At 39.4% G+C, this 26289-nt stretch overlaps 1 protein-coding gene across 3 annotated transcripts in view; it reads left to right on the top strand.

Moving 5' to 3' along the window:
- Positions 1-25827, top strand: part of LOC122065184 (polyadenylate-binding protein-interacting protein 12-like) — a 39903-nt gene extending 14076 nt beyond the window's left edge. For 2 of the 3 annotated variants that reach the window (XM_042628994.1, XM_042628993.1), the window contains exons 10-11: positions 25170-25231; positions 25390-25827. In XM_042628994.1, the coding sequence (XP_042484928.1) occupies positions 25170-25231; positions 25390-25459 (132 nt within the window). In that variant the 3' untranslated portion in view covers positions 25460-25827. The remainder of the gene's footprint in view (positions 1-25169; positions 25232-25389) is intronic. The other variant, XM_042628995.1, reaches the window with a different exon arrangement.
- The last annotated feature ends 462 nt before the right edge of the window (positions 25828-26289 follow it).

Here is a 26289-nt window from a genome sequence, read left to right as displayed (position 1 = left end):
ATGAAATAAAGTCTTAATATTGTAACGATTTTGGACACTTTATTAAATTCTGCCTTATGAAATAAAAGGATTTCTAACCTGCCCTCGCCCTCGCCCTCGCCCTCGCCCTCGCCCTCGCCCCCTGTTCAATCCCTCTCCCCTCCCTCCTTTGTTTTGGGGGAAAAGGGCAAAGTAAGAGAAGGGTCTCAACTTTTTTTCCAAGTAAACCGAAGCAACTAAAAATTCCAGAAGGAAGGGAAGAGCTCTAGGGATAACATCGGCAGGACAATGTGAACGAAAACATGTTATGAGAAGATCTAAAAAATTCAGAAGGAAAGGGGAGGGGAAAAGACATTGAAAATCAGGGAAAAAGTTAATATAAAAACAGAAGGCCGTATGCATCAAGAAGTAGGAAAGGAGTAGACATTAAACAAAATGAGTTCCATTTCGTTAACAGAAAACCAATAAACCATAAGATGAAGACTCATAAGAAGAATAAGTCATTCTGTGGCTCCAAGTTGTCGCTTATTAGCATGAAACTAAGTCCAGAGTTGTGGCACGACAGAGGATAATTACTTCGTGCATTGCATCCTCCATTATTGGAGTTGCAGAGAAAGTTCGAGACCCAGTGAGAAGCATTTGTTGATTTTGGTCCTATATTTGCTTCCGATCTTAGGAAAATCGTTGTGGATTTCTACAATCTTTTGCCACATGGATTCTTGGAACAAAGCTTTTAGCTTAGATGGACTGAATCATTGCGAATTCCTTGCTTTTGACTTTCGTTAGAACCCTCACCATGTTCTCCTCCATTTCCTCCTCCCCCACCCATTCGACTTTCTTCCAACAAAGTGTCAAAGCCACTATCTCCGACTGGAATCTTTGGGGAGATTATAATATCATTCGGTTGATGATGAGCATTTCCAGAGCTTTTAGTCCAACAAAGCCATGATCTTCAACTGGAATCTCTGACTAGAACTCTGTTCAGTCCATCGGTTGAGTAACACTTCTATGATCTCCTTAGTTGAGTGTCCTAATATCACTTAGCTGAGGACTTAAATAGATGTGGTGATGATTGTAGGAATCCGTTTGCTGCTGTGATTAACGGCACCATGGCCACAACAGTTGGTTGTAGTGGCATAGGAGAGATGCATCGGTGGTTCCCTTCTCGACCCTAATTTCTCTCTCCTACATTGGGAAGTTGCTTCATTAGCCCTTTTATTATTTTTCCACCTATTTTACGAAAGGCAAAAAAATTGGTTACAAATTATGTTTGTAACCTGCTTAGTTACAAACAGATGTACCCAAATATAATAAGGGCTTTCTCGACCCTAATCTCTCTCCTGCATTGGGAAATTGCTTTATTAGCCCTTTTATTATTTTTCCACCTGTTGTACGGAAGGCAAAAAAATTGGTTACAAATTATGTTTGTAACCTGCTTAGTTACAAACAGATGTACCATAATATAATAAGGGATTTCTTTGAAATCACAATAAGGGTCTTAGGGCTAGTCAAATGTAAGGGTTTTAGGGCTAGTCAAATAAGGAGCATACCTAGTGCATGAGGCTCCCACCACTGCGAGGTCAAGGGAGTCTCATAATGTACGCAACCTTACCCCCACTTTGAAGAGAGGTTGTTTCCCAACTCGAACTTGTGACCTCTGGGGCATAATGGAGCAACCTTACTGTTGCACCAAGGTCTGACCTCTTAGGGCTATTCAAATATAATTATTCTATATTTGACAAATATATAATAGTTATATGGGTACGGTCATATAATTATAATTATATGGGTATGGCCATACCGCCTCCACGAGAGCCGGTTGGGGTGGTATGTCCATGTTCAACGGAGACCCATAGATGCCCCAGTAAGGAAGGAGTGACCAATTTCAATTACATGGAGCCAAAAGGAGAGGCAGGCCTAAAATGACTATTAACGAAGTGGTAAGAAAAAATATGTAGATGGTAGGGCTCGATCCTAGTATGACAGCGGATAGAGGTAAATGGAGGATGAGGACCCATGTAACCGACCCCTTGTGGGGGATGTTCAGTGATGCTGCTTCCACTACTGCTTTGACTTCTTCTTTTACCCCTTTTTACTTCGTTTTGGGTACTTCTAGTTATTCTTATGTGTACTATTACCTTAGACCATATCGGATCCATGTAGCCTACCCCGTCAAGTTGGGATAAGGTTATGGTTGTTGTTGTTGACTAAAATATAATAAGGGCTCTCTTTGCAATCGTATCAAAGAAAGCCCTTACTATTTCAGGGGTGGGGCAGGGGTTGTGGAAAGTGGGTGGGTTTCAAGGCCAGAGGTTAGCGTTTAATAATTGAATGACCATATCATCAAACCACTTCGTCAAAATGTATGAATTTTTAACCTTGGTTATAAACACATGTTCATTAAAGTGGTTAGTGTTAAATAGTTGAATTTGAAATAGCTCCTCAACTATTTCAGGATTTTCTTTGAAATTGATTTCAATTTCATGGAAATAAGGTGCAAAAATCATACCAAACACCTTCCAAAATTGAAATTACCCCTTGAAATAATTTTTAAAATCATACCTAAGAGACATTTAACTTTAATTTCAAGTCCCGTACAGGTTATGTGCTCATGGGCTAAATATTTTTGGGTTTTCTATTGTAATGGGCCAATTCTATAAGCCTAAATACGAGGAATTTGAGGCCCATACGAAATTAGATGTCCATTTCTATTTCTTAGAGTTCATGAGATTTTCTATTTTCTTAAGTTCCTAAAGATTTTCAATTTTGAATAGTTAAAGTTGTATTGGGACTTTCCTTAGCCCATGCATGGGAGGTTTTGTAGTTCATGTTTTTTCTCCTATTCTATAAATAAGACAAGGGATCGAAGCCGTCCCCTTGATTTTGAAGTAGTTATCTAGGAAACAATGATGTAGTTCAGAAGAACAAGAAGGCTAGTAACAAACTAGACCATCAAACTGGATCAAGAATGGACTAATATATTTAATTTTGAGTGTCCAATGGGTTAATATTTTTTGGGTTTACTATTGTAATGGGCCAATTCTATAACCCAAATATAAGGGATTTTAGTCCTATACGAGATTAATATTAATTTTTATTTTAATAAGTTGTATTCTTTATTTTAGGGTTTAGGGTTTAGGGTTTAGTGTTTAGTGTTTAGAATGTATGGATGCAGGCCAACGCGTGTATGGTTTATAACTGCTGTATAATTAGTGTATAATTGGTTAATAATGGGTGTATATTTACTGTATTGGATTACTGTATCTATAGTACAGTGTATGACTAAAAGGGGGGAGGGTTCTAATTCTTTCTTTGAAATAAGCAGAAATAAAAAAAAAAAAAAAGAATTTCATGTAGATGTCAATTTAACTTCAAAAGGCTATAACTTTTTACTTGGATGTCGGATTAAGATGATTTTTTTTTTTTTTTCAAATTTAGTATCTAAAAGAGATTTACGGTTTGAAGGCGGCCTACGGCACCCTCCTTTGTCCAAATCTTGAAAAAACAAGGATTTCACATACTTTCATTAATATTTCAACAATCAAAATTGAGAATCTTAATTGCCTTAAATAGATTTAGTTAAATAGGAAATATATGAGCGTCATCATTGCATCATCATTCCTATGAACTTGGTAAATCTTAACCTTATATTTCAAATCAACTAATCTTAGCCGTTGTTTATAAAAAAAGATTTCAAAATTATTAAATATGATATATCAGGGTCAAATCTTAACCATTGATTTAGCATCAACAAAACAATAAATACTAATTTTATTTAAACCCTTAAAAACAAAATCGATTTCTACCGACGGTTTCCTGACAAATTCGCTTTCTAAACTATGTTCTTCTAATTTCTTTATTTCTTGCTGTGTCTCTGTTCTCATATCTGATGACTTCCCGACAAATTCCGTTGGTAAGTCCCTTGGTACACTCGGGTTAGTCTGTCAAGGTGAATGCAGGTAGTGGATGTAGCTTCTCTTCTGAAGCGTGTTAGTTCGTAGCTTAACAATACAATCACACAACTACTGTAGAACATCAAATCTATTAGGTGATTTAGGATAGGGGGATAGGTACCTTTGAGAGGGCTGCTATATGGCCGGAGTGAGATATCCAGCTCCGACTTGACTGATGCATTATGTCGAGCACCTGGCACCAACTCATCCAGCATAACCACCTGACCATTATTGCTACTCAAGATACTGGGGGCCACTGCGTTAGGTTCTATTTAATGAGTGTCTAGGAGTTCTTTATGAACCTGAACAATAGCCATACAACCTTCGGGCTCCTTCTGAGAGGGTGTGAATGTTGAGTTATCATAGACATTTTGTCAAGCACCTTGAGTACTACCACCCAGAACACTCTCTGCTTCTAGTTTTGTCTTTCTATCATTGTAATAGAATCCACTCATTGTGGGATTGTAAGAAAACTACAACCATTTGTGAAGTCTGTGTCAGTGAGAAGCGTTGTTCCGTTTTTAGCTTTAGCGAAATTGTGACTGTCTGAACGGACTACTCCACGCTCAGCCTTCCTTCCAACATTGCCTCCATACCCAGCGTTCAGTGAATAAGATAGCAGAGAGAAAGGAAAAGAAGTAGTTCCGAAAGGAGACTCCACCTAGGTAGCGCGCTCCCCATCTCAATGCTATACTTAGGCAACTACGAAGTAGCACGCTTCAGAAGAGAAGCTACATCCACTACCTACATTCACCTTGACAGGCTAACCCCCCGAGCGTACCAAGGGACATGCCGACCGAATTTGTCGGAAAGCCGTCGAATATGAGAACAGAGATGCGGCGAGAAGAAAAGAAATTAGAAGAACATAGTTTAGAGAGCGAGTTTGTTGGAAAACCGTCGGTTGAAATCGATTTTATTTTTAAGGGTTTAAGTATAATTAGTATTTATTGTTTTGTTGATGCTGAATCAATGGTTAAGATTTGACCATGATATATCAAATTTAATGATTTTGAAATCCTTTTTTTATAAACAACAGCTAAGATTAGTTGATTTGAAATGGAAGGTTAAGATTTATCAAGTTCATAGGAATGATGATGCAATGACGCATATATTTCCTATTTAACTAAACCTATTTAAGGCAATTAAGATTCTCAATTTTGATTATTGAATATTAATGGAAGTATGTGAAATCATTATTTTTTTAAGATTTGGACAGAGGTGGGCGCCGTAGGCACCCTTCAGACCGTAGATCTCTTTTAGAAAATTCATCTTAATCTGACATCCGAGTAAAAAGTTATAGCCTATTCTTTATTTTAGTAGTGTTTCTGGAAGGCTGGGCGGATGTCCTACCTTCCCTTCTTATGCTTTAGCTACTTAAGGGAAAGACCTGCTCCTGCTGAAAGCTTGAGACAAAGACAAGACCAATGAGTATACCCATACCACTGCCTTACTGCTGGTTGAATGACGGACCAATACCTGAGTCATTGAGAAGGCCTGACCCCTATCATTGAAATCTGCTTCCCTTCGCTTCCCTAGAGAGCAGTAAAAAAGTGCAAGGCATCTGAGATGCGCGCCTAGTTGTCTGGTCTCACCCAGCCACAAAGTAGACTGCTCTCGCCGTTGCTTCTTTAGTAAGTTCTGGTATGCTAGTGTGCTTATGGAGTTACTTGGTCCTTTCGAGTGCTTGGATGGATCTGCGTAAGTGCCGACAGTCTCATCTTCCTTTCTGAGTGTGCAAGAGCAAGTCTCCTTGAGTGACAAGAGCTCGTAGCTACATGATCAGCTTGTCAGTCTAGTGACTCTATTCTAGTGAGTTAGTCAGCTAGTCTTCCATTTCTTGCTTTGGTCCGTGGTTTGATGACGCAACGCATTCAATCTATGGCACTGTACTGGTTCAGCTGGGAAGGAGGGAGGGGGGTTGGTTAAAGGTAAGGGCTTTCGATCTCCTGCTGGTAAGCTCAACTCACTCTTGTCAAAGTTTGGATATCTTGTAGTCATTTCCATATTTAAATGAATTGCTTGCCCCGCTTCATAAGAAAGGAATGCTTGAATTGTAACAGAAGGCGGCCTAGTATTAGTGCTGCATCCATATGGAGCGAGGAAGCTGATATTTCTGTTGGCCTGCTATCTGCATGCAAGCAAGAATAGCAATTGTCGATACCAATCTTTCTACCTTATGTAGTTGACGCCATCTTTACAGTTTTCTTTATTCGTTCGTATGGCCTTCTTCGAGCTTTAACCACTTATGAGATCTTGTTCTACTGCCCCTCTAAACTTTTTCACAAGCTATTCGAATAGGTGTGATTGGTCTAATACAACACCAGCAACAATGCCGGCGGCATTGGAAAAGCTCTATCTCAAGACTTGAATAACTCTTTCAAAGCCCGTTCATATAAGAGAAGCGTGAAAAAGAGGCAGCCTTATTGGCTGAATTAGATCCATCCCCTAGTTTCTATTTTGTAATGTACTAGAATTGCTTCTATTGTGAAGAAGATATAAGTTGAAAGGGATTCTCCGTACCATACATAGGGGTTTCCTATTTTTCTTATTTCATTGAAGTTATAAATAAAGATTTAGGGGGATCAAACACTACCATTGATTGGAGAAATAATTTAGCCTTGAGCTTGTGAGTTCTGTGAGAGATGGTATTGCTCTACCGTGGGATGCAGTAGGGAAACCTTGGTGGAATACCAAGGGTGTAGTTGCTTTGTTCTCAACTCAAATATTGATTTCAGGACACAGTGCTGGTGCTAACGCGCTGAACTCCTGCTGCTGGTGCTAAACGCAGTGTTTTGATTCCAGTTGCCATTTTGTAACCAGTTGCTAATACTGATCTCCTTTCTATTTCTGTGATCTGTTTCTGTTTTCAGTTTAGTTTCTAATTTCATCAGTTGCTATTTTCTGTCAAGCTTCAGTTTCTAATTCCAGCATCGGTTTCTATTCTTTTGGACGGTTCTATTTGTTTAGTTTCTGATTTCTGAGATCTGTTGCTAATTTCAACTTCTTTATAATTCTGTTTTTTTGGAAACTTTCTATTTTCATATCAGTGCCTTAACTCCAAATCCTTTCGTGTAATTGTTTTAGAAGAGAATGAAAAAAAAAGGGAAAATTATGCCCCCTCACCCGTAGTTTGTCGAAATTACACGTGGATCCAAGGGTTTGAACGAATTCGCCCCCCTCCCCTAGCATTGACGGTGTGAGTATGTTGTTAGTTTTAGATAGCAAAAGCCCTTAATACCCTTTAGTGGAAAAGGGTCTTAATATTCATAGGACCATTACATCCTTTTGTATTCATAGACCCAAAACACTCAAATCCCTTTCATCTGGGTTTGAGCGCTCTGCAAATCGGGGCAACCTCTGCAAGAAATCTCAGGTTACAAAAAATGATTAGAACAGATGAGACTTGGGCAGTTCATTAGCAAATATGCAAAAAAAAAAAAAAAAAAAAAAAAAAAAAAAAAAAAAAAAAAAAAAAAAACCAGATAAGACTTGGGATCCAAGTTCTTCTATACAGTAGTAATTCCTTCGTTAAAGTAGAGAAACAAGCATCGACGAGAGTTGGGGAAATTTGTCCGAACTTGAAAAACAAGACAAAAAAGAAAAAGAAAAAGAAAAAAAGCAACCCAGTGCACGAGGCTTCTACTATTGCAAGGTCTAGGAGGGGCAAGTGTGTACGCAGCCTTACCCCCTGCTTCGCAGTAGAGGCTGTTTCCAAGTTTTGAACCTATGACCAACAAGTTGCTATAATGCAACTTAACATAGAGAGTAATATTTGAAGGGTAAACGAAGAATGCAGCAAATTGTATTGGATGGACCGATCGATCAATCGAAGAACTTGGGGTCATATCCGTTGCTGGAAGTAGCGAGGATGTAGTAGGCGACGATGTGGCCAATGGAGCCCTAGGAGAGGACGTCGACGATGTTGAAGCCAACGGAATCGTTAGATTTGAGGAGGCTCATCCTTGGCCCTGGTGTCCCTTGCCTTGAAGTTTGCCACGTTCTCCATGTGGAAGTTGAAGAACACAAACCTCCCTAGGATCGGACATCAATGGCTGCCTCTCGACGTCTCCGAGATATGCAAGCCCAACCAGGCAACAAGATCTGCGTCGATTGCTCTTAGAAGAACTCTCAGTGGGCTTCGGTATCATATGGCATCTTCATGTGTCTTGAATGTTCCGGTAAGCTTCGCGGCCTTGGCATTCACATCAGCTTCGTCAGAGCGGTGACCATGGATTTGCATAAGGCTTTTGAAATAGGAATGACTTACAAGATTAGAGGTTGCAAAAGAACCAAGTTGAAGAAGAACGAAATACAACATTCTTTTGTTTGTTTTAAGGGAAGGGTGTATCAGTAAGTTCAGCTTAATATAAGGGTATTTTCGGCAATAAGATGCATCATATAAGGTGACATTATCAACTAACAGTCCCAATTTCACGGTGACTAATGGATTGGACCTAATTGTAAGAATTTTTCAAATTATAGGGGAGGGGGGTGTAATTCATTCAAACCCTTGGATCCACGTGCAACCCAAAAGAAAATTGTGACTTCTTTATTAATAGAGAATTGCATTTTTGAAGGCCCAAAATACTTGAGGATTTTTGTAAGTGAAAAGCTATTGATCACCCACTTAGGTGAGCTTCCAAAATCACACCTGACTTTAACTACCCTTACTCTTAGGATAATGTTGGCAATTTCGACCATTGGATAGACAAGTCAAGGTCCAGATTTGCCACATGTCAAGTTTCAGCCTCAAATTCGGTATTTACCCTCCCATGTAATGGCATACGGCATACCCCTCATGTATGTCCATGTGCTCCTCGTCCTGTGCACCCTCTTTGTAATGCTTGATTTTTTAAGAGTTTGTTTTGCCACCTAACTTGGATTGAACTAAAACTTGACATGTGTCAAGGGCCTTTTGGTCAACCTGTTGACAGAATTTGAGCCCCATCAGAGCTACCATGTTGCCGTGGCAGATACTTGATGCCAGGTGACATTTTGAAAACATCCTCTTGTGGGTGTCCTGTAACATGACCTGATTTTTTGAATTAGTGGTTTCAAAATATTTGAAAGTTCCAGTCTTTTTTTAAAGGAAATTAGAGCTACATTTATTGAGAGAAATTGGTGCTTATCACAAATTTTTATTTTTTTACCACATCTAGCTGACCTTGGGGTTAAACTGGCTGAACAGATTTTAGATCTCAATGGCCAGCTTGGTTCTTAAAACAGTGACTCGAAACAGAGAAAATGAAGTGATTAGAGATGGTTTGTTCATTGGGAATTTTTTTTTGTTTGTTTTTCCTTGTTTGAAGTTCTTCTTGATTTTAGTAATTTATTAAGCACAAATATTTTGATGAACTGAACCCCTTGAAAAGACAGAAAACTTGAATGATTGTATCAATTAGTTCAAATGATTGGTCCATAGGAGGATGGGTGGGAAGCTGTGATAGTAGATGTGTTATAGGGTAGCTTCATGAGCTGGGTAATGTAGAACTAGTCACAAGTGATCCTGATCCCAGGCAGGATCTGAAATTCTGGCTGAATAGAGAAGATGTTGATTACTCACAATTCACAAACCGTAGCGTAGATGGAGCTGAAAGTTGGAGTAGATGAAGGTCCTAGATGGATCAACAAGCCCTCAAAAGATGAGCCAATTCCGATGGTTGAATTGAGAGTTATACTGTTGACATGAATCAGGAAACTTTTGACAACTTTCGATATCTTGAGATTTCAGTCTCCAGTGAAACTTAAATTTGGAGCAAAGGTCTCTCGTGTGATGCCCAAATATCCTTTAAAAGATGAGAACTAACAGCTTGTTGGGAAGTTATGCTTGAAGAATGAAAAAGGAAACCTTAGAGTTTAGTAGTACTAGCAGCTACAGGCGTTGAATGGCCTCCAAACTCTGGTTGAGCTCCCCTCTAGATGCACCTGAACAACCCTAAGAGAAAAACCCTAAGAAAAAAGGGCTAGAGCTGATCTTCTGGCTGGAAGAAAGGAGGGCTCGAATGGTACATCCAAACCCTAACAGGTTTGGCTTGATTTTGGTTGCAAGGCTGCCTTCTGGTCTTTCAATCTTGTTGATGTGTTTGTAAGTCTAATAATGATCTTACAACACTCAAAAAAAAAAAAAAAAAATAGATAAAAGGAATTTGATGGTGGGGTTGAGAAGGGGGGAAAAGAGTTAGGGAATGGGCATCTCACCTCCTCAAGTTTTGGGCATCTCACCATCTCGGGTAATAGCTACCTCAGTCATGAGTAAACACTCAAATTCATAAACTTCAATCTCCTTTTTTTTTTTTTTTTCCCATTATGATCTATGGGCTTTAAATAGCCTTATAAAAATTGGACACAAAGAAATAACAAAAAGGGAAGCTAATGGACTGAAATAAGGCTTTCTAATTTGTGTCTAACTTTCTAACCAAGCGTAACAAAATTAGATACCAACAACTGAACATAAAAAGGAAACTTGCCTAAATCATAAAAATATAAACTTCTCTGACGAACAGAATAGGAAACTGACTTGACTAACTTGCTCACTAAGTAAATCAGAATTTAACTAAACTAAACTAAACAGGAAACTAAAAATAAAAGATATTGACCCAATTTACTGTTCTCGTTAATAGTGTCACGTGAACAGTAATTGTGCACACTTGCTTTGAACAATGTTTTCTGATTTTTGTTTCTCTTCTTCTTCAAGCTTTGATCTACATCACTGGGGCAACATGCACACTTGCTTTTAGATACAACACCATAAGCATTTTCTGGCACACATGTTTATTATTTAAATTAGTGACAGGCTGGCTGACTGATTGGTGACTGGTGTGGTAGCAACTTTCTACTTATAGATTGAGATACATGGCAGTTCTTGATGAGAAGTGATCCTCATTGTGATGAGTATTGTCATTATGGAGCTTGGTGGACAACATAAGTAATTAGTTGGCATATTAATGAGTAGTGCATAGATGAAAGAATCCCATTGCTAGTGCTTAGGTGGCATGATATCTATTGCAACTACTTATCCCAAAAGCTCGAGCTGTTAAGTAAGGCTGCAATAATATATATCGACCATGGTTCTAATTTCGGTATCGACAAGACCCGAGACGAAACCATGGGTCGAAATGGGTTTGTCCTAGGTTTCGTTGGGTTTCGACTGAAACATGGTCGAACCATGGGTATAGAATCCTATATTTCAAATGGAACCTGTTTGTTTTGATAGGTTTTGACAGTGAACTCGAGGGTGCCCCTGGTTTCGACAAAGGGGAGTTTTTTTTTGCCAAAAACTTGGATTTTCTTATCACCACTATTTTGCATTCTCATATGCATTCAATCCTTCTACACCTTGGATTTACTGATTGGAGCTTGAAGGCAATGACATTTTTCCTCAAATTTATTTTTTTGGAAGAATATACTAATAGACATGGTAGTTTTGTTTCAATTTTTTATATGTTAGATAAAATGGCCCGATCTACAACTTCATGGATTCAGATTATTTTTTAGGTTAAATCATTAAGTTTTCTATTGGAAAAATATGATTTTTTTAGGACAGATTTTTATTTTTATTATTTTTTTAAAATATGGGTAACGGCATATGATAGGTACAGAACATGCTTGATGAATTAGGTAGGGCTGGCCTAGGAATGAATGGACTCACGGCATATCATATGTACAATACTTACTTGCCCCACCACAAGGAGTTGAAGGAGTATATTGAGGGGTTGAAGCCGATGCGGGAGAACCATAGTGTGATTGTGATGCGTGATGGTTGGATCTGGACCCACAAGATAGTTGTGGTCCATTATGATGCTAGGACTATCTTTTTGAAGTCTGTGGATGCATCCAAGGAGAAAAAGGACGCAAAATATAAAGGGAAATTTAGGACGCAAAATATAAAGGGAAATTTTCTTGTACCACCCCTTAAAATCCCAATGGCTTGGAGTGACCCCCCAAAAATGAAAAATAGATCTTGTATATCCCTCACTTTCATCAAAAAATTTCTAAAAAACCCATTCCGTCAGAATTTGGTCGTTAAGTGATGATGTCATCAGTCTCTTATTATCTAAATGGCCAAACTACCCTTACGGGTATGCAAAGTGGGTGAAGGCATTCCCCTTTCACCCATCTTCCACCTTGGCAAGGACCGCAGCATCATCATTGAGTTCCACGGGAGGAGAAGAAGGTTTTGTGCCATTGGCAACACTCGATCGCTTTCTTCAACAGAAACTCTCCTTTGTTTCTGCCTTTCTCTGGCTTTGTTCCTCCTCTACCACCACATCTTCCACAAATTAGGTGAGCGGCCCATTATCCCTTTTATTTCCCTTCCCCTCCCTTCTTCTCCACTTCTTCCCTGATCTCTCTTTTCTTTTCTGTCCAACCGAGACCTCATTTTGGGTAGCTAAATACTCCCTGAAATCTACATCAAGGTCCATTAATTTGTTGTTGTTCAGTTCTTGATCTGAGGACACAGAACAGGCCCTGCGATTCTGTTTTCTGGAGATTTTTGGTTGAAGATTGAAGGTCCTAGATATCCCTGCCTGCTGAACCTTTGAGGCCCATATTTTGGGGTTCCAACAGGCCCCCCTTAGGCCCCACTCGACCAGCAGATGAGCCTCACAGAGGCCTATTTCCTGAGATCCAAAAAATCTCCCTATTCTTGACCTAAATCAAAAATTGCTGCTGCTCCTCATATACTCTTCAGATCAAGCTAAGAATTTTTGATCTGAGTTATTATATCATTTTATTTTCTGGGTTTCAATATCAGTTCTGGCCTGTGGCTAGGACTTCTTTAGTTCTCACTTGCTACTTTCATTTTAGGGAAAATATGATCTAGGGTTTTCAGCTCCGATCTGGTTTCCTACACAAAATCCTCAGAGCCAGAGACTTCTTGCTTGTGCCTTGGCTGAACTGAGTGCGGTGGTACGAGCTACCCACTGCAGCAACTGCTGCTACCATTTAACTTGATCATCCCTGCTAGGGTCGCAGCTGAGCTGATGGTGGGAGTATGCAAGGGTTTCGAATGGTAAAAAATGAGCTCTTTAAGAAGTTAAGTAAAAGGGTAAAAAAGTCATTTTACCTTTTCAGTTAACAGTGCTACAAATTAGGGGTGCGGTGGATATTATTTTCATTTTTGGGGTTGTTGAGTTTAGCGCTAAACTCTAAAACCGATAGGGGCGCTAAACTCTAAAACCGATAGGGGCTGATAGGGGTATTTTGGGTCCCATCGGCCCCCATATTTTCCCCATATTTCAGTGATGTGGCTTTTCTTGTAATTGGGCAATGGGGATGCTATTGTCTTTTACTTTCAGCATTATTTTAATACAAGTAAAGGACTAAAACCTGCGATCAACCAATTCTGGACTGATTGCAGGTCTCTCCTCTCTTTTGGGAGTACCATCGGTTGCACCTCTCTCTCTCTCTCTTCTCTCTTCTCTTCTTTTCTTTTCTCCTTTCTTTGGTTTGGTTACAGATCTCTGGGATTGTAACATGGTATCAGAGCCTCTGTACTTAGATCAAAGTCGTTTTTCAGATCCCTCTCTGCTGATCTCAGTTTGGTGCTAAACCTTTTTGGTGCGCAGCCACCTATTGCTGCATCTACTATAGATTAAATCACATGGAGTGATTTATTTGGTGTATGGATCATGCTCTATTGGTAGTATGCTGAAGATTTGAAGAACTTGAACCGCAACCATCTTTTTTTTTTTAATCGAACCCGGGTCTCTCGGGTGAAAGCTAGATATCCAATCGCTGTGGTTTAGGTTGGTTTGCTGTTTTTCTTGGTATTTTTGGGTGAAAGCCAGATATCTGCGACTCTATTTGTGTACTTTTTTTTTGGTTCTTATGGTTGAGACCAAGTCTACTACCTTTGTGACTACTGCATCTGCCTCAGACAATGTCAATGTCCAAATTACTTCTATTAGCTCAAGGGAAGCTCGAATTACCTACTTTGGGCTCAATTTGTGAAGGTTTGCCTTATGGCCAAGGATAAACTTCAGTATACTACTTCTGTTCTTCCTCCAACATCTAACAAGGGTTATAATGAATGGATGAAGGAGAATGCCTTGATTTTAATTTGGTTGTGGAATAGTATGGAACCAGATGTTGCTGCCAATGTCATGTTTCACTCTACTGCAAAGGGAGTATGGAACGATTTGAAGGAAACTTACTCTCAGGAGAAGAACATGACTTGTATCTATGATATTTATGAGAAACTATTCCAGTTTCGCCAGTCTGACAGAACTCTTCTAGAGTATTATAGTGCTTTCAGGGGAATGGTTAAAGAACTCAATGTTTTCCAACCCTTGACCATTAACATTGACAAATTAAAAGCTCAGCGTAATGAGTCTTTGTTTCTAAATTCTTGGCTGGTTTGAATAATGATTTGAAAGCAATGAATGGCCTACTCGCAGGCGATACTGTTCCTACTCTGAATGACACTTATTCGCGACTGCAGCGTATTACTTCATCAACAAAACCTAATCAGTCTTCCAAAGACAATTCTGCCTTCCTTGCCAACCGTGGATGTGTCTCGATCGTGCTGGGAGGACATGGGTCGGCTGGTCGAGGTTCTAATGGACAGCAGTCTGATCGTGCATCTTGCTAGTGCACTTACTGTGGAAAGCCTAACTATACTGTCGAGACTTGTTGGGCAAAGCATGGCAAGCCAGAGTGGGCCACCCAGTTAGCCAATCATGCAGTGTCAGACGATGGAACTAACACAGGGTCTTCCATTGATACTAAACCGAGCCATTCATCAGGAGATTCATCTACTAGCCTGCGCGATGATATCAATCAGTTGCTCCAGCGCTTGCACACTCTCGAGGCATCCTCTAATACATCCAATGGTGGGTCTACATCCACTGCCACCTTAGCTCATGTAGGTACTTCAGCCCTTCTTACCATTACCTCTACCCCTGGATTATTGGTTCAGGTGCTTCTGCCCATATGATTGGTAAGTCATCACTTTGTGAAACCTTTTCTTCTAGTACCAGTTCTACATCTGTTATTCTTGCCAATGGTGTTTCCACACCGGTTCTGTGCCATGGTACTATATCATCCACATCCTCACTGAATTTATTTTCTGTGCTACATGTTCTACAATTTCCATTAAGTCTTCTTTCTGTGAGCCAGTTAACTAGCTCATTAAATTGCTCAGTAACCTTCTTTCCCTCTTACTGTGATTTTCAGGATCTTCACACGAGGAAGATGATTGGAGGGCGTGAAAAAGATGGTTTATATTATCTCAACTGTGGTTCTATTTCTTCTGCTGCTGTTATTGTTGTTGGGGATGTGACTTCTTTCCAATGGTCTGTGATTAGGTTAGAATGTGAGGCCTGTGAGTTGGGAAAACATCACCTTGTGTCCTTCCCATCTCGCTCTATGTCTCGTAGTCCGTCTTTATTTTCCTTAGTCCATTTTGATGTATAGGGTCTTTGTAGAGTTAGTAATAGATTTGGTTTTCGTTATTTTGTGACTTTTGTGGATGATCATTCTCGCCTTATCTGGCTTTACATGTTAAAGGACAGATCTGAATTTTTATTTGTGTTTCAACAATTCTATAAGGAAATAAAAACTCAGTTTGACATTTTGATTAATATTTTTCGTTCTGATAATGCTTTAGAATATACTCAAAACGTATTTCTGATTTTTGTGCCAACCGTGGGATGATACACAAAGCTAGTTGCGTCTATACCCCACAGCAAAATGGGGTAGCAAAGCGCAAGAACTGGCATGTACTTGAGGTAGCCCATGCTATTATGATTCATATGTATGTTCCTAATCATTTTTGGTGTGATGGGGTTTTAACTGCATGTCACTTGATTAATCGCATGCCATCTTCAGTGCTTTCAGATAGGTCCCCTTTTTCTATTATGTTCCCTACTTTGTCAAGTTTTCCTGTTCCTCCTCGAGTCTTTGGCTGTGTGTGTTTTGTCCATAATTTTCATGTGCAAGTAGATAAACTGTCTCCTAGGTCTACTAAGTGCATTTTTTTGGGTTATTCACGTACTCAGAAAGGGTATAAGTGCTATTACCCCATTACTCACAGGAATTTTGTTAGTGCCAATGTGACCTTTGAAGGCACATCATTCTTTTCTCCTCAGGTGTCCAGTCTGGTATGGAGTAGACTTCTCCATCTCCCCCCATTCCATCTCTCACACCCTTCCCTAATGTGCCCAGTGCTGGTGACTTACCTCCTCTACAGGTTTATCAGCGTAAGAAGAAGGTTGGACAGCCGAGTGGAGACACCAATACTTTAGATGATTCACTTCCTCCACTGTCGCCTTTCTCTGGTGAAGCTCCTCCTCCTTCTCCACCTGATGACTTACCAATTGCTCAAATGAAAGGTATATGTTCTTGCACTAAAAATTCTGTGGTTGTGTATCCTATTGATAACTTTGTTTCCTTGCCTCATCTTCCCTCTCCCATCCATGGTCTTGCCTTGTCACTTTCTACTAACCTTATTCCCCACGCCCATAATGATGCCCTAACTATTCTTGGATGGAAAGCTGCCATAGATGTAGAAATGGATGCTCTCTTGAGCTGTGGTACCTGGAGTCTGGTAGATTTACTTCTTGGTAAGGATTTGGTGAAGTGTCGCTGGGTGTACATTGTTAAGTATCACTCTGATGGCTCTATTGAGCGGTTGAAAGCCCGTCTGGTTGCCAAGGGGTATACTCAGACATATGGAGTTGATTTTTGAGACCTCCCCGGTTGCTAGACTGAACTCTGTTCGTCTACTTATTTCTCTTGTTGTCAACTTTGATTGGCCTTTGTTTCAGTTGGACATCAAGAATGCCTTCTTATATGGTGATCTACAGGAAGAGGTGTATATGGAGCAACCTCTTGTTTATGTTGCTTAGGGGGAGAATAAAGGTCGTGTTTGTCGTTTACACAAGGTTATCTATGGACTTCAGTCCCCTTGGGCATGGTTTGACAAGTTCAGTGCTACCATAGTTACTTATGGATTTTCTCAGTATTTTTCTGATCATTCTATCTTTGTTCGTCGCAGAGGTGATAAACTGGTTGTCTTGGTAGTTTATGTTGATATTATTCTTACTGGTAATGATGAGACAGGAATTTTTGAAGTGAAAGCTTATCTACAACAACACTTTCAGACCAAGGACTTGGGCCAACTTCACTATTTTCTTGGGATTGAGGTGATCCGATGTAAGAAAGGGATCAGTCTGTCTCAAAGGAAATACGTGTTGGATCTTTTATCTGATATTGGCATGCTTGCATCCAAACCTGTTGATAACCCTATGGATCTTCTCACCAAAAGTTTGGTGTTAATGATGGCGAACCTCTTTAGGATGTGCATCAGTATAGGAGTTTGATTGGCAAGATGATTTATCTTACTGTAACACGTCCTGACATCTCCTACGCTGTTGGAGTCCTCAGTCAGTTCATGCAGTCTCCTCAGCAAGCACATTGGGATGTTGTTGTCGTCCGTGTTCTTCGTTATCTAAAGGGTGCTTCTAGAAAAGGGTTGATCTATCGTCCTAATCGGCATATGGAACTAGTTGGCTATTCTGATGCTATTTGGGCCGGCTCTGCTAATGATAGGATATCTACTACTGATTATTGTACATTTGTTGGAGGTAATCTGGTTACATGGCGTAGTAAGAAGTAGACTACCATTGCTCGATCTATTGCAGAAGCAGAATACAAAGCTGTGGCTCATACCGCTGCTGAGTTAATGTGGCTACGGTCTTTACTCTTGGAGTTGGAATTTCCAGTGACCAAGCCTATGCAGATGTATTGTGACAACCAAGCTGCAGTGTACATTGCTAGTAATCCAGTTTTCCATGAGAGGACCAAGCACATAGAGGTGGACTGCCACTTTGTTTGTGATGTAGTTCTGAAGAAGCTGATTGAGACTCCTTTTGTTCCTTCATCAGATTAGTTGGCTGATATGTTAACTAAGTCACTGTTTGCTTCTAGTTTTCGTAATGGTTGTACCAAGCTGAGCATGGGTGATGTGTATGCTCCAGCTTGAGGGGGAGTGTTGAGTGGTTTAGCGCCTAGTGCTAAACTCTAAAACCGATAGGGGGCCGATAGGGGTATTTTGGGTCCCATCGGCCCCCATATTTCTGTGATGTGGCTTTTCTTGTAATTGGGCAATGGGGGTACTATTGTCTTTTACTTTCAGCATTATTTTAATATAAGTAAAGGACGAAAACCTACGATCAGCCAATTCTGGACTGATCGTAGGTCTCTCCTCTCTTTTGGGAGTACCATCGGTCGCACCTCTCTCTCTCTTCTCTCTTCTCTTCTTCTCTTCTTCTCTTCTTCTCTTCTTCTCTTCTTTTCTCTTTTCTTTGGTTTGGTTATAGATCTCGGGGATTGTAATAGGGGTCACCCCTAATTATGGAGATTTTTAGGGGTGGTACAAGAAAATTTCCCAAATATAAATATACAAGCGATTGAAGGAGGTGGAAAAAAAATGTAGGGGTGAAGAATGTGGTACCAATTGTCATTGTTGTCATTAACAATGGGAGCAACTTGAAGAAGGCTGAGGAAAAACTAATAAACAATCCCAGGTACTTTTTTTTGGATTCTATGTGCAACCCGCTGCATCGATCTCATGTTGAAGGACATGGGAAATCTTAAGTTTGTCAAAGAGATTGTAGAAAGGGCAAGACAAGTGACCACACTCTTCTACAATCATGGATTTTCCTTGCAGATGTTGAGGCCAAGTGTGGTGGGGACTTGGTGAGGCCGTGTTGACATGTTTTGCCACAAACTACATTGTTCTAAAAGATTTGAGACAAGACGGCTGTACTTAGGTCCATGTTTGTGTAAGAGAATTGGTTTGAGTGGCAAGAGTCTGCTTCTTGTGGAGGTTGGGCAGCCCAGGTGAACATTTTTAGTGACAAGTTATGGGATGACCTTAAGAAGGTTCTTATGATCTTGGAGCTGGTCATCAGCATGTTGAGAATAGTGGACTCATAGAAGAACCACCTTACCACACTTGTGGGCAGCTATTATTTGATGAAGACAAGGTAGCAAATTGTTCCTTGCCATAATCAAGGATTGGTGGGAGAGGCAGCTCATGCATCCATTGCATAAGATTAGTGAGTTTTTACTTAATTAACCTCAATTCAGCTTGTCATTTAGTTCCTTATTGACTAGTTTGCATTATTTTCAGCATTCTATCTTAATCCCAATTACCAATACAAGCATGGACTCGGGATGAGACAAGATCTGATAGATGCAATTCAAGTAGTGGTGGGGAAGCATGAGCCAAATTCAAGTGCTTTGTCCATTGCCAATCAAGAGGTGAGATTAATACTTTGTATGGTACTTAAGAATTTATGCAATCATAAATTTGGTATTGGTGCTAACACTAGTACTGAACATTGAAATGGATATAGATGAAAGCCTTCAAGGATGGCAATGGGAGTTTTTGTTAAGCAATGGCCGTTTCGAGTTGGGATACCACTATTGTTGGTTGGTCCAATCACCAAAGTTTTTTCATTAATATTTAAATATGTATCGTCGATCATTTAGTAATACTCTTTAATGCTCTATGCAATTGAATGGTGGGTGCCATATCGAAGAGAGACACCCAATCTGACCAGCATAGTAATTAAAGTGCTCTCCTAGACATGTTCCAACACGGGGTGGGGATAACTGGAGAATGTTCTTCTTCATACACTCCAAGAGGCTGAATTGATTGGGTCCTAATTGCTAAGTAGCTGGAGGATTTGGTCTCTGTGCTTTACAATATGAGATTGAGAGAGGAGAACATACCATGGTTCAAAATCTCGCCGAGATCTTGGTTGTTTCATGTTTTTTTTTTTTTTCCGAGACGAGATAGCCTACGAATTACTAAAAGGACCATATCTTGGTCGATATTTCGGTATCTCGGCCGAAATTTCGGTATTGTTTCAGCAAGATACCGAAATGACACCACCTTAGGACTATAAATACCTCATTTCGTTTGGGGGAGTCGAAATTTCAACCCCAACTTGTCTGTTTCGGTGAAATTTTGGCTCCTTGCATTTGAACACAAATTCACTCTATTGCCCTCGAATTGGCCATATCATCACACCTATTGCCTTGAAGATCACTCCAACTTGAAGATCTACATATTTTAAGCTTTGGAAAGGTAAACTACTTTCCCTAAAACCATTTTTTTTTTAAATAGTAACATAAATACATGTTGGATAGCGCTAGATTTTTTATAGTTAGACACTAGAAGCCGATCTATGACTTCATGGAGTCGAAATTTTTTTTTTCCATAAACATTTTTTTTTTCTGATTTAAAAATGCATTTTCCATCAACATAAATTGTATCTTTTTATGGTAAATATAGCTTTGATGGAACTCAATTATATATATGTTACTCACCATTGGCTGAATGGTGGGTGTTGTATGGGGGTTTGGCACCAGAATTACGGAAGATCGCCGTTAAAGTACTCTCACAGACATGTTCTACATCTGGTTGTGAGAGAAATTGGAGTGCATTTTCACTCATCCACTCCAAAAGGTGGAATCAGTTAGTTTCAGAACGTCTCACTGACTTAGTGTATGTGCACTACAATATGAGACTGAGGATGCAACACATATGCATGGGCATGGAGAATGATAAGGGCCAGATCGAGCTGGGTGATGTTTTCCAAATTGACTGGATCAGCTTGGAGGTAGGCCGGACCCATATGTAGTGTAAGAGATGGCAGTCATTGATGATTATATGGCTACAGAGGGAAGGATACATTCATAGACCCCCCAACCATTTGAGCCTACACTTGGTAGGGATGATTCAGATGAAGATGATGATTGGTCCACTTCCTCGGGTGGTCGTACCCACACTCAGACTCAGACACAGACATCAACATAACATTGTGCACTGGGTAGTGATGAGAGTGGTGATGGTGATGGTGATGGTGATGGTGATGGTGATAGTGATGGAGATGGAGATGGAGATGGTGATGGTGATGGGGGTGGTGATAGATTTGAAGGAGTCGAGAGCAGTATGAACAGGCCAAGCCAGAGTTGGAGCAGTTTGAGTATGTGACACAAGATACTGATCACGGTGCATGTCAGTCAGGTGGGGGAAGGAGTTCAGGCTACACTAGAGGGCCTCGTTGCCAATTTGGTGGAGATGCGCAGCGAGATTGTATGGACGTTGATAGTCTATCTACTTCTATTGGCGGAATGAGTTTGAGTGGAGGGGATAGTCATCCTCGCAGTGAGAGTAGAAAGAGTGGGCAATGGCGTGCCCCATCATTTATTGGAGAGAGTACCTGGTTGGAGTATCATGGACCTTATGGTCAATTCACTAGGATGGGACATACATCTGGTTCATTCATTCCTAGCATTGAGTATCAAGGAACCCTCAACAAGAGAGGAATTGAATTTTTTTATCTAATGAAGAAATTATCCAACAAGAAAATACCTTTTTCATCACCAAGAGGTGCTGGAAATTTCAAGAACCATGATGAGATTCCAAGAACAGATTGAAGAGTAAAATTCATCCAGGGGGGGATTACTAGTCCTAGTGCTGGGTAGGCCATCATATCTCCGTCATTAAATGTGTTTAAAACTGTTCAAGATTCGAGAGAAAGTAATGGCAGATCAAGAATGCAGGCGACAATTAAGCTTTTGTTCATGAATTATGGAAACAATGTTGATTACCAATGCTTTTGGAAGAACTCACCAAGAATATTAAAAACTCAAGTAACAGGGAGTGGACCAGATAACCTGTAAATACTTTGACCTCTCTGGATAAGATTCCAAGTTTCCGGCCTAGTAAATAACTCTACCACCACCCTAAGGAGGGGACCTTTTCAAATGATAAAATGAAAATTACATCTTTATTTAAACTATAATATTATCTATGGGACCATCCAACAAAACATCAAGCTCCTCCTGTTTACAATAAGCTGATTTTTTTGAAAGGTTAAATGTTAGAAACATTGCTGATGATGTCTTGCAGCAATACACCTTGGCTGTCAATGACTTATAGTTACACAAAAGGTTTTATTCCCTAGCAGCCAGCTCCCATGCTGTAATTCAGAGAAGAATCTTTCCAACACTGAATGCCGAAGATGATCAGAAAGATTTGTAAGTTTTGGGTCAAGAAATTGAATTTGGCAGGGCAAAATCAATCATAGGTTCTTCAGCCTTGTTCATGCTATAGAGATATTCATTTGCACGTCTTCTTCAAGCTGATTAGCCATATGATTTTCTCCTTTGGCTTCTCAGTCCTCTCCATAATTAGTTAAGCGTTTAAATGGCGGACCCTTTTTTTGGTGTTTAAAACGCATTCTCCCGAATGCAGAAATACTCTTTTGTTTGGCCTTGACATCTTACACGTTTGTGTGTTTCTTTTTCAATGGAAAAAATGGAATTTTTTAACTGTATTTTTGCTACTTAAAAAAGTGAGTTGTTGCACAGTTACCCAAAGGTGGCAGCCTGGCACCAACACTCCACGAAAAATGGGTGCTGAACAGCTGCCCGCCCCTCCTCAGTTCTCTCTCTGCCCAAGCCACTGCCTGCAGTCTGCAAAAAAGACTTGAAGGTCATGGAAGACCCTAGCTGTTGTGCTATACACCCTTCGTCCCTTCTCTCCCACTTTCTTCTATGAGAAAAATGTAATTAAATTAAAGAAGAAAAAAAGATAAAGGGCATGTATGAAGTGTTTGTTTGCCGACACCATTGAGTTGGGATAAGGGTGAGGTGAGTTGAGTATGAAGAGTATGTTTCTCTCTTTCTTCGTTTATTTTTTCCCCCTTTCTTTATTTATTTTTTATTTTCATTTCTTTCTATCAGAAAACAAAACTCAGACCAGTCATCTGTTTTGTGTGTATAAGTGGTCCCACACCCATCCCATGCAATAATTCCTTAGGTAATAATTCCTCAATTTATGTGTATATTGCTGTTTTTTTTTTGGTCCTGTACTTGAAAAATCTAAATGTTTAAAATGCGTACCGTCCGTTTTTTTTTTTCTCGAAATATTTGAACATTTTTTTTCCGTCCCATTTAATTTTAAGCTGTCTTAAACTCGCTGTTTCGAACAAAGTTTTTTTTCCGTTTCTGCTTTAATTAGCTATTGTCTGGGTTAAAGTTCTTTTTTTTTTTTTATTTGTGAAGTCTAGGTCAAAGCTCTCTTATTTATATCTTTGTGTCATCTGGCATCCCAAAAACTACCATATCTGTTGGCTTTAGTTCCAAAGTTTTGTTGCTGAACAACAGCCACATTGCCGACTCTAGTGTCTTAAAAAGCAATAGTCTTCACATTGACTGATATTGTTTTTCTGTGCTACAATTTCTTTTTGGTGTCCTTTTTATTTGTGTTTGACATATTTTATCATTTTTTTTCTTAATATATTTAGTTTATGCAATCTGCTTATTAAATTCTGTTCTTTTCACTCGAGTTTACCTACTGATATTTTCATACCTTTGTTTGTTTAAGAAGGTACAAGAATTTGGAATCTTTAGTAGAACTTAGAAAGTGAAACTCTTTATATCATTCCAGAACTTTCTCAAACATGTTTGTTATATATTGGTTTGGCTAGAGCGGTAACTGAACAACCTTCAAAATGGGTCTTGTGATGTGACTGGAACATTGGAAGGACCAACTTGGTCTTTTTTATATTGGCGGAGACATTATGTAATGCTTCTGATTTTTTTACTAAAAAAATGTATGCATGACTCTAGTTTTTAGCCTGTGATCTCAGAACTCTTCCTAGTGGTTATGGGGTGTTACGACAAGGGTGAGATTTGATTTAGGTCTTAAATTTTGGGTATACTGTTACAAGAGTTTTATGACAGTCACATTCCTTTCAATAAGCGTGGATTGCTATACATGAGCTTACTTTTATGATGTAGTAAACTTTCCTGATTGGGCCTAGGAAGATCTGTGAGTTGGTTCTATTGGCCTAGGTTACTTGTTTAGGGGTTATTTGTATTAATGGACCTTAATATAAGCCTGTATAGTGTGGTCTGTTGTTATATACGTGAATAGTGTGTCTTTTATGTTTCCTAGTTGTAGTAGACTTGGGAGTCTCCTATGGAAAGTATTTGTTGACTTTTAAGTTGCTTTTTCTTAGTAACTTGAAGGGATAGCTATTTAATATGTTTACGTTCCAAAAGATGGTCTGTTAGTCTTTATAAATAGGGTTGTACCCCTCAATGAATTTAGTGGATTCTTTGGAATGAAATTATGAAGGTGTGGGCTGGTGACTTCCAGATCTGACCAACTTCTCTACTTCATCTTAGTTCTGGTCCTACTGTAACCAGGTGATATCTTTCCACTAATATTCTATTGCTTCATCAATAATAGCTGGATATTATTCTGATCTGCAAAAATGAACTTCTGTGATCTATTAGAGTAATCCTAAACCCGAAACTTTGATCTGATGTTCCTCTTCTGTCGAATATTTCAATTTCTTGGACTTTAGCTTGAAATTTCAGCAACCTAGGTTTGTATTTGTTAGATATTGCCATCCTTCATAGCGGACCTGACCTGACCAGAAATCTAGAGTATTCTGATTTGTATCTTGTTAGATATTTGAAATCTCCCAAATCGAATCCTGGTCTGAAAGTGTAGTTTGAGCCTTAATTTGTTTCTAGATTCAGTTCTAGAACCCTGAACTACATTTTTTTTTTTTTTCATGGCCATTGTTGTTTATATCTTGTGACACTACTGGTATGATGTATGCATTAAATATGTGGCATATAAGCCAACATATAGGTTGAAGGTCACTGAGCTTATCTGATATAACATTTTTATTTTTCTCATCATGCACTATTTGGAAAATAATTTATAATCAAACTTCCTGTAGAAGCATCAATCATATTTGTATACATGACTATAAAGGAAATAATCCTTTAGTATTTGGGTTTTGTTAATCTCCTTTCAGGCAGTGAAGGAAGCTCATCCTGCACTGTCTCCCGTATCTGCCACAGTGCAACCTAATTGATTCTGAGATCTCATGTTTGTTCTTGTCCCTGTCAACCCAAGCTCATTGCAAGTTTCAGGAAATCGTTTGCCACAGGGCAGAAGTACAGGTGAACCTAACTTAGGCTTTTCGATGTAGAATGACCTATCATGAAAATATCACATGGTTTCCTCCTCCTCTTGTTGGTTTTGTGGGTGTTCTGTTTGTTTCATTTCTTCCTATGCGCATGAATGAAAAGTATCATAATGGTCTGTTCTATGCGTGGGGTGTGCAGAAACCTTCTGTTTTTCTTCCTCTGTGTTTGAGATTAGTCACTGTTTTCATTTCCTTTTCACAGGCAGAAAGCGCAATTGCTGCACTTAACTGTAGTGGTGTGGTTTTGGGATCCTTGCCAATAAGGTACGTTTCATGGATTTCTGTATCTCGGTAGTTATAAACACCTGGTGGTGTCAACTTTCGGTGGTCAGGTGTCTTATTTTTATTTTTATTTTTTTTGGGGAGGGAGTTGGCAGTGGTGGCGTTGGTGGCCTTAAGTTGATTAAATTATTTGGATGCAGGGTAAGTCCATCAAAGACACCAGTTCGACCGCGCGCTCCTCGGCCACCCATGCATTTAATCAACACATGACCCCAGATGAATATCATTGCTAGACACACCAATACACTCTGGTTGGGCAATGTAATTTTTATAGTTTAGATTATTGCATCCTACCCTGGTGTCCTTTTTATTCCTTTTCATTTGTAGGGGGCTCTGGATTGTTTATTTAACATGTACCATTGGGTGGAACTTCGAGGCTTTGAAAGAGCTTAGCTGCAGATGAAGGTGAACTGTAGGGGATGCCCCTAAAACGAATTACTCCTGATGTTTCTAACTTGAAGATTGAACACTTTAAAGACAAGTTGTTCAAAGACAAGTTGTCTAATGTTATCGGTGTTATTTGGCCTGGGTCCTCTGTGCTTTTGTGTTTGGCCGGGGTCCTCTGTGCTTTTGTCTTATTTGGTGGATCTGATCTTCAGTTATTTGCTAGGGACGATATGATACATACTTGAAAACATTGAATTTGCTGAGTTTTAACTTTAAGAAAAAAAAGGGAAAAAAGAACTACCAGATCACCTTAAAATGGGTTTTGGTATATCAAATCATCCAGCCAATCTTTCTTGTAATCAAATTACCCAACAACTATAAAAGTAATACATGGATCTTTACAAAATAAATATATATTATATGAATAGATGGATAGATAGATAAACAAGACAAAGAGGAAAGAGGCATGACCCAACAAGTCATGAAAATCTTACCTAAAACATTTTGGTAAAGCAAAACTTATTTTCACGTAACCGTATAGTTTTCCCTAGGGATGGAATACACATTCCTAGTACCATTTTTTAGGGTGCAGTATAAGAGAAAAGAAATAATAAAAAGCCACCCACTATGCCTCCGGCTCCTCTCTTGAGTGT

This window comes from Macadamia integrifolia, unplaced genomic scaffold (assembly GCF_013358625.1).
Source record: "Macadamia integrifolia cultivar HAES 741 unplaced genomic scaffold, SCU_Mint_v3 scaffold1915, whole genome shotgun sequence".
In the NCBI taxonomy this organism is placed as follows: Eukaryota; Viridiplantae; Streptophyta; class Magnoliopsida; order Proteales; family Proteaceae; genus Macadamia; species Macadamia integrifolia.
This window is presented reverse-complemented; position numbering and strand designations above follow the sequence as displayed.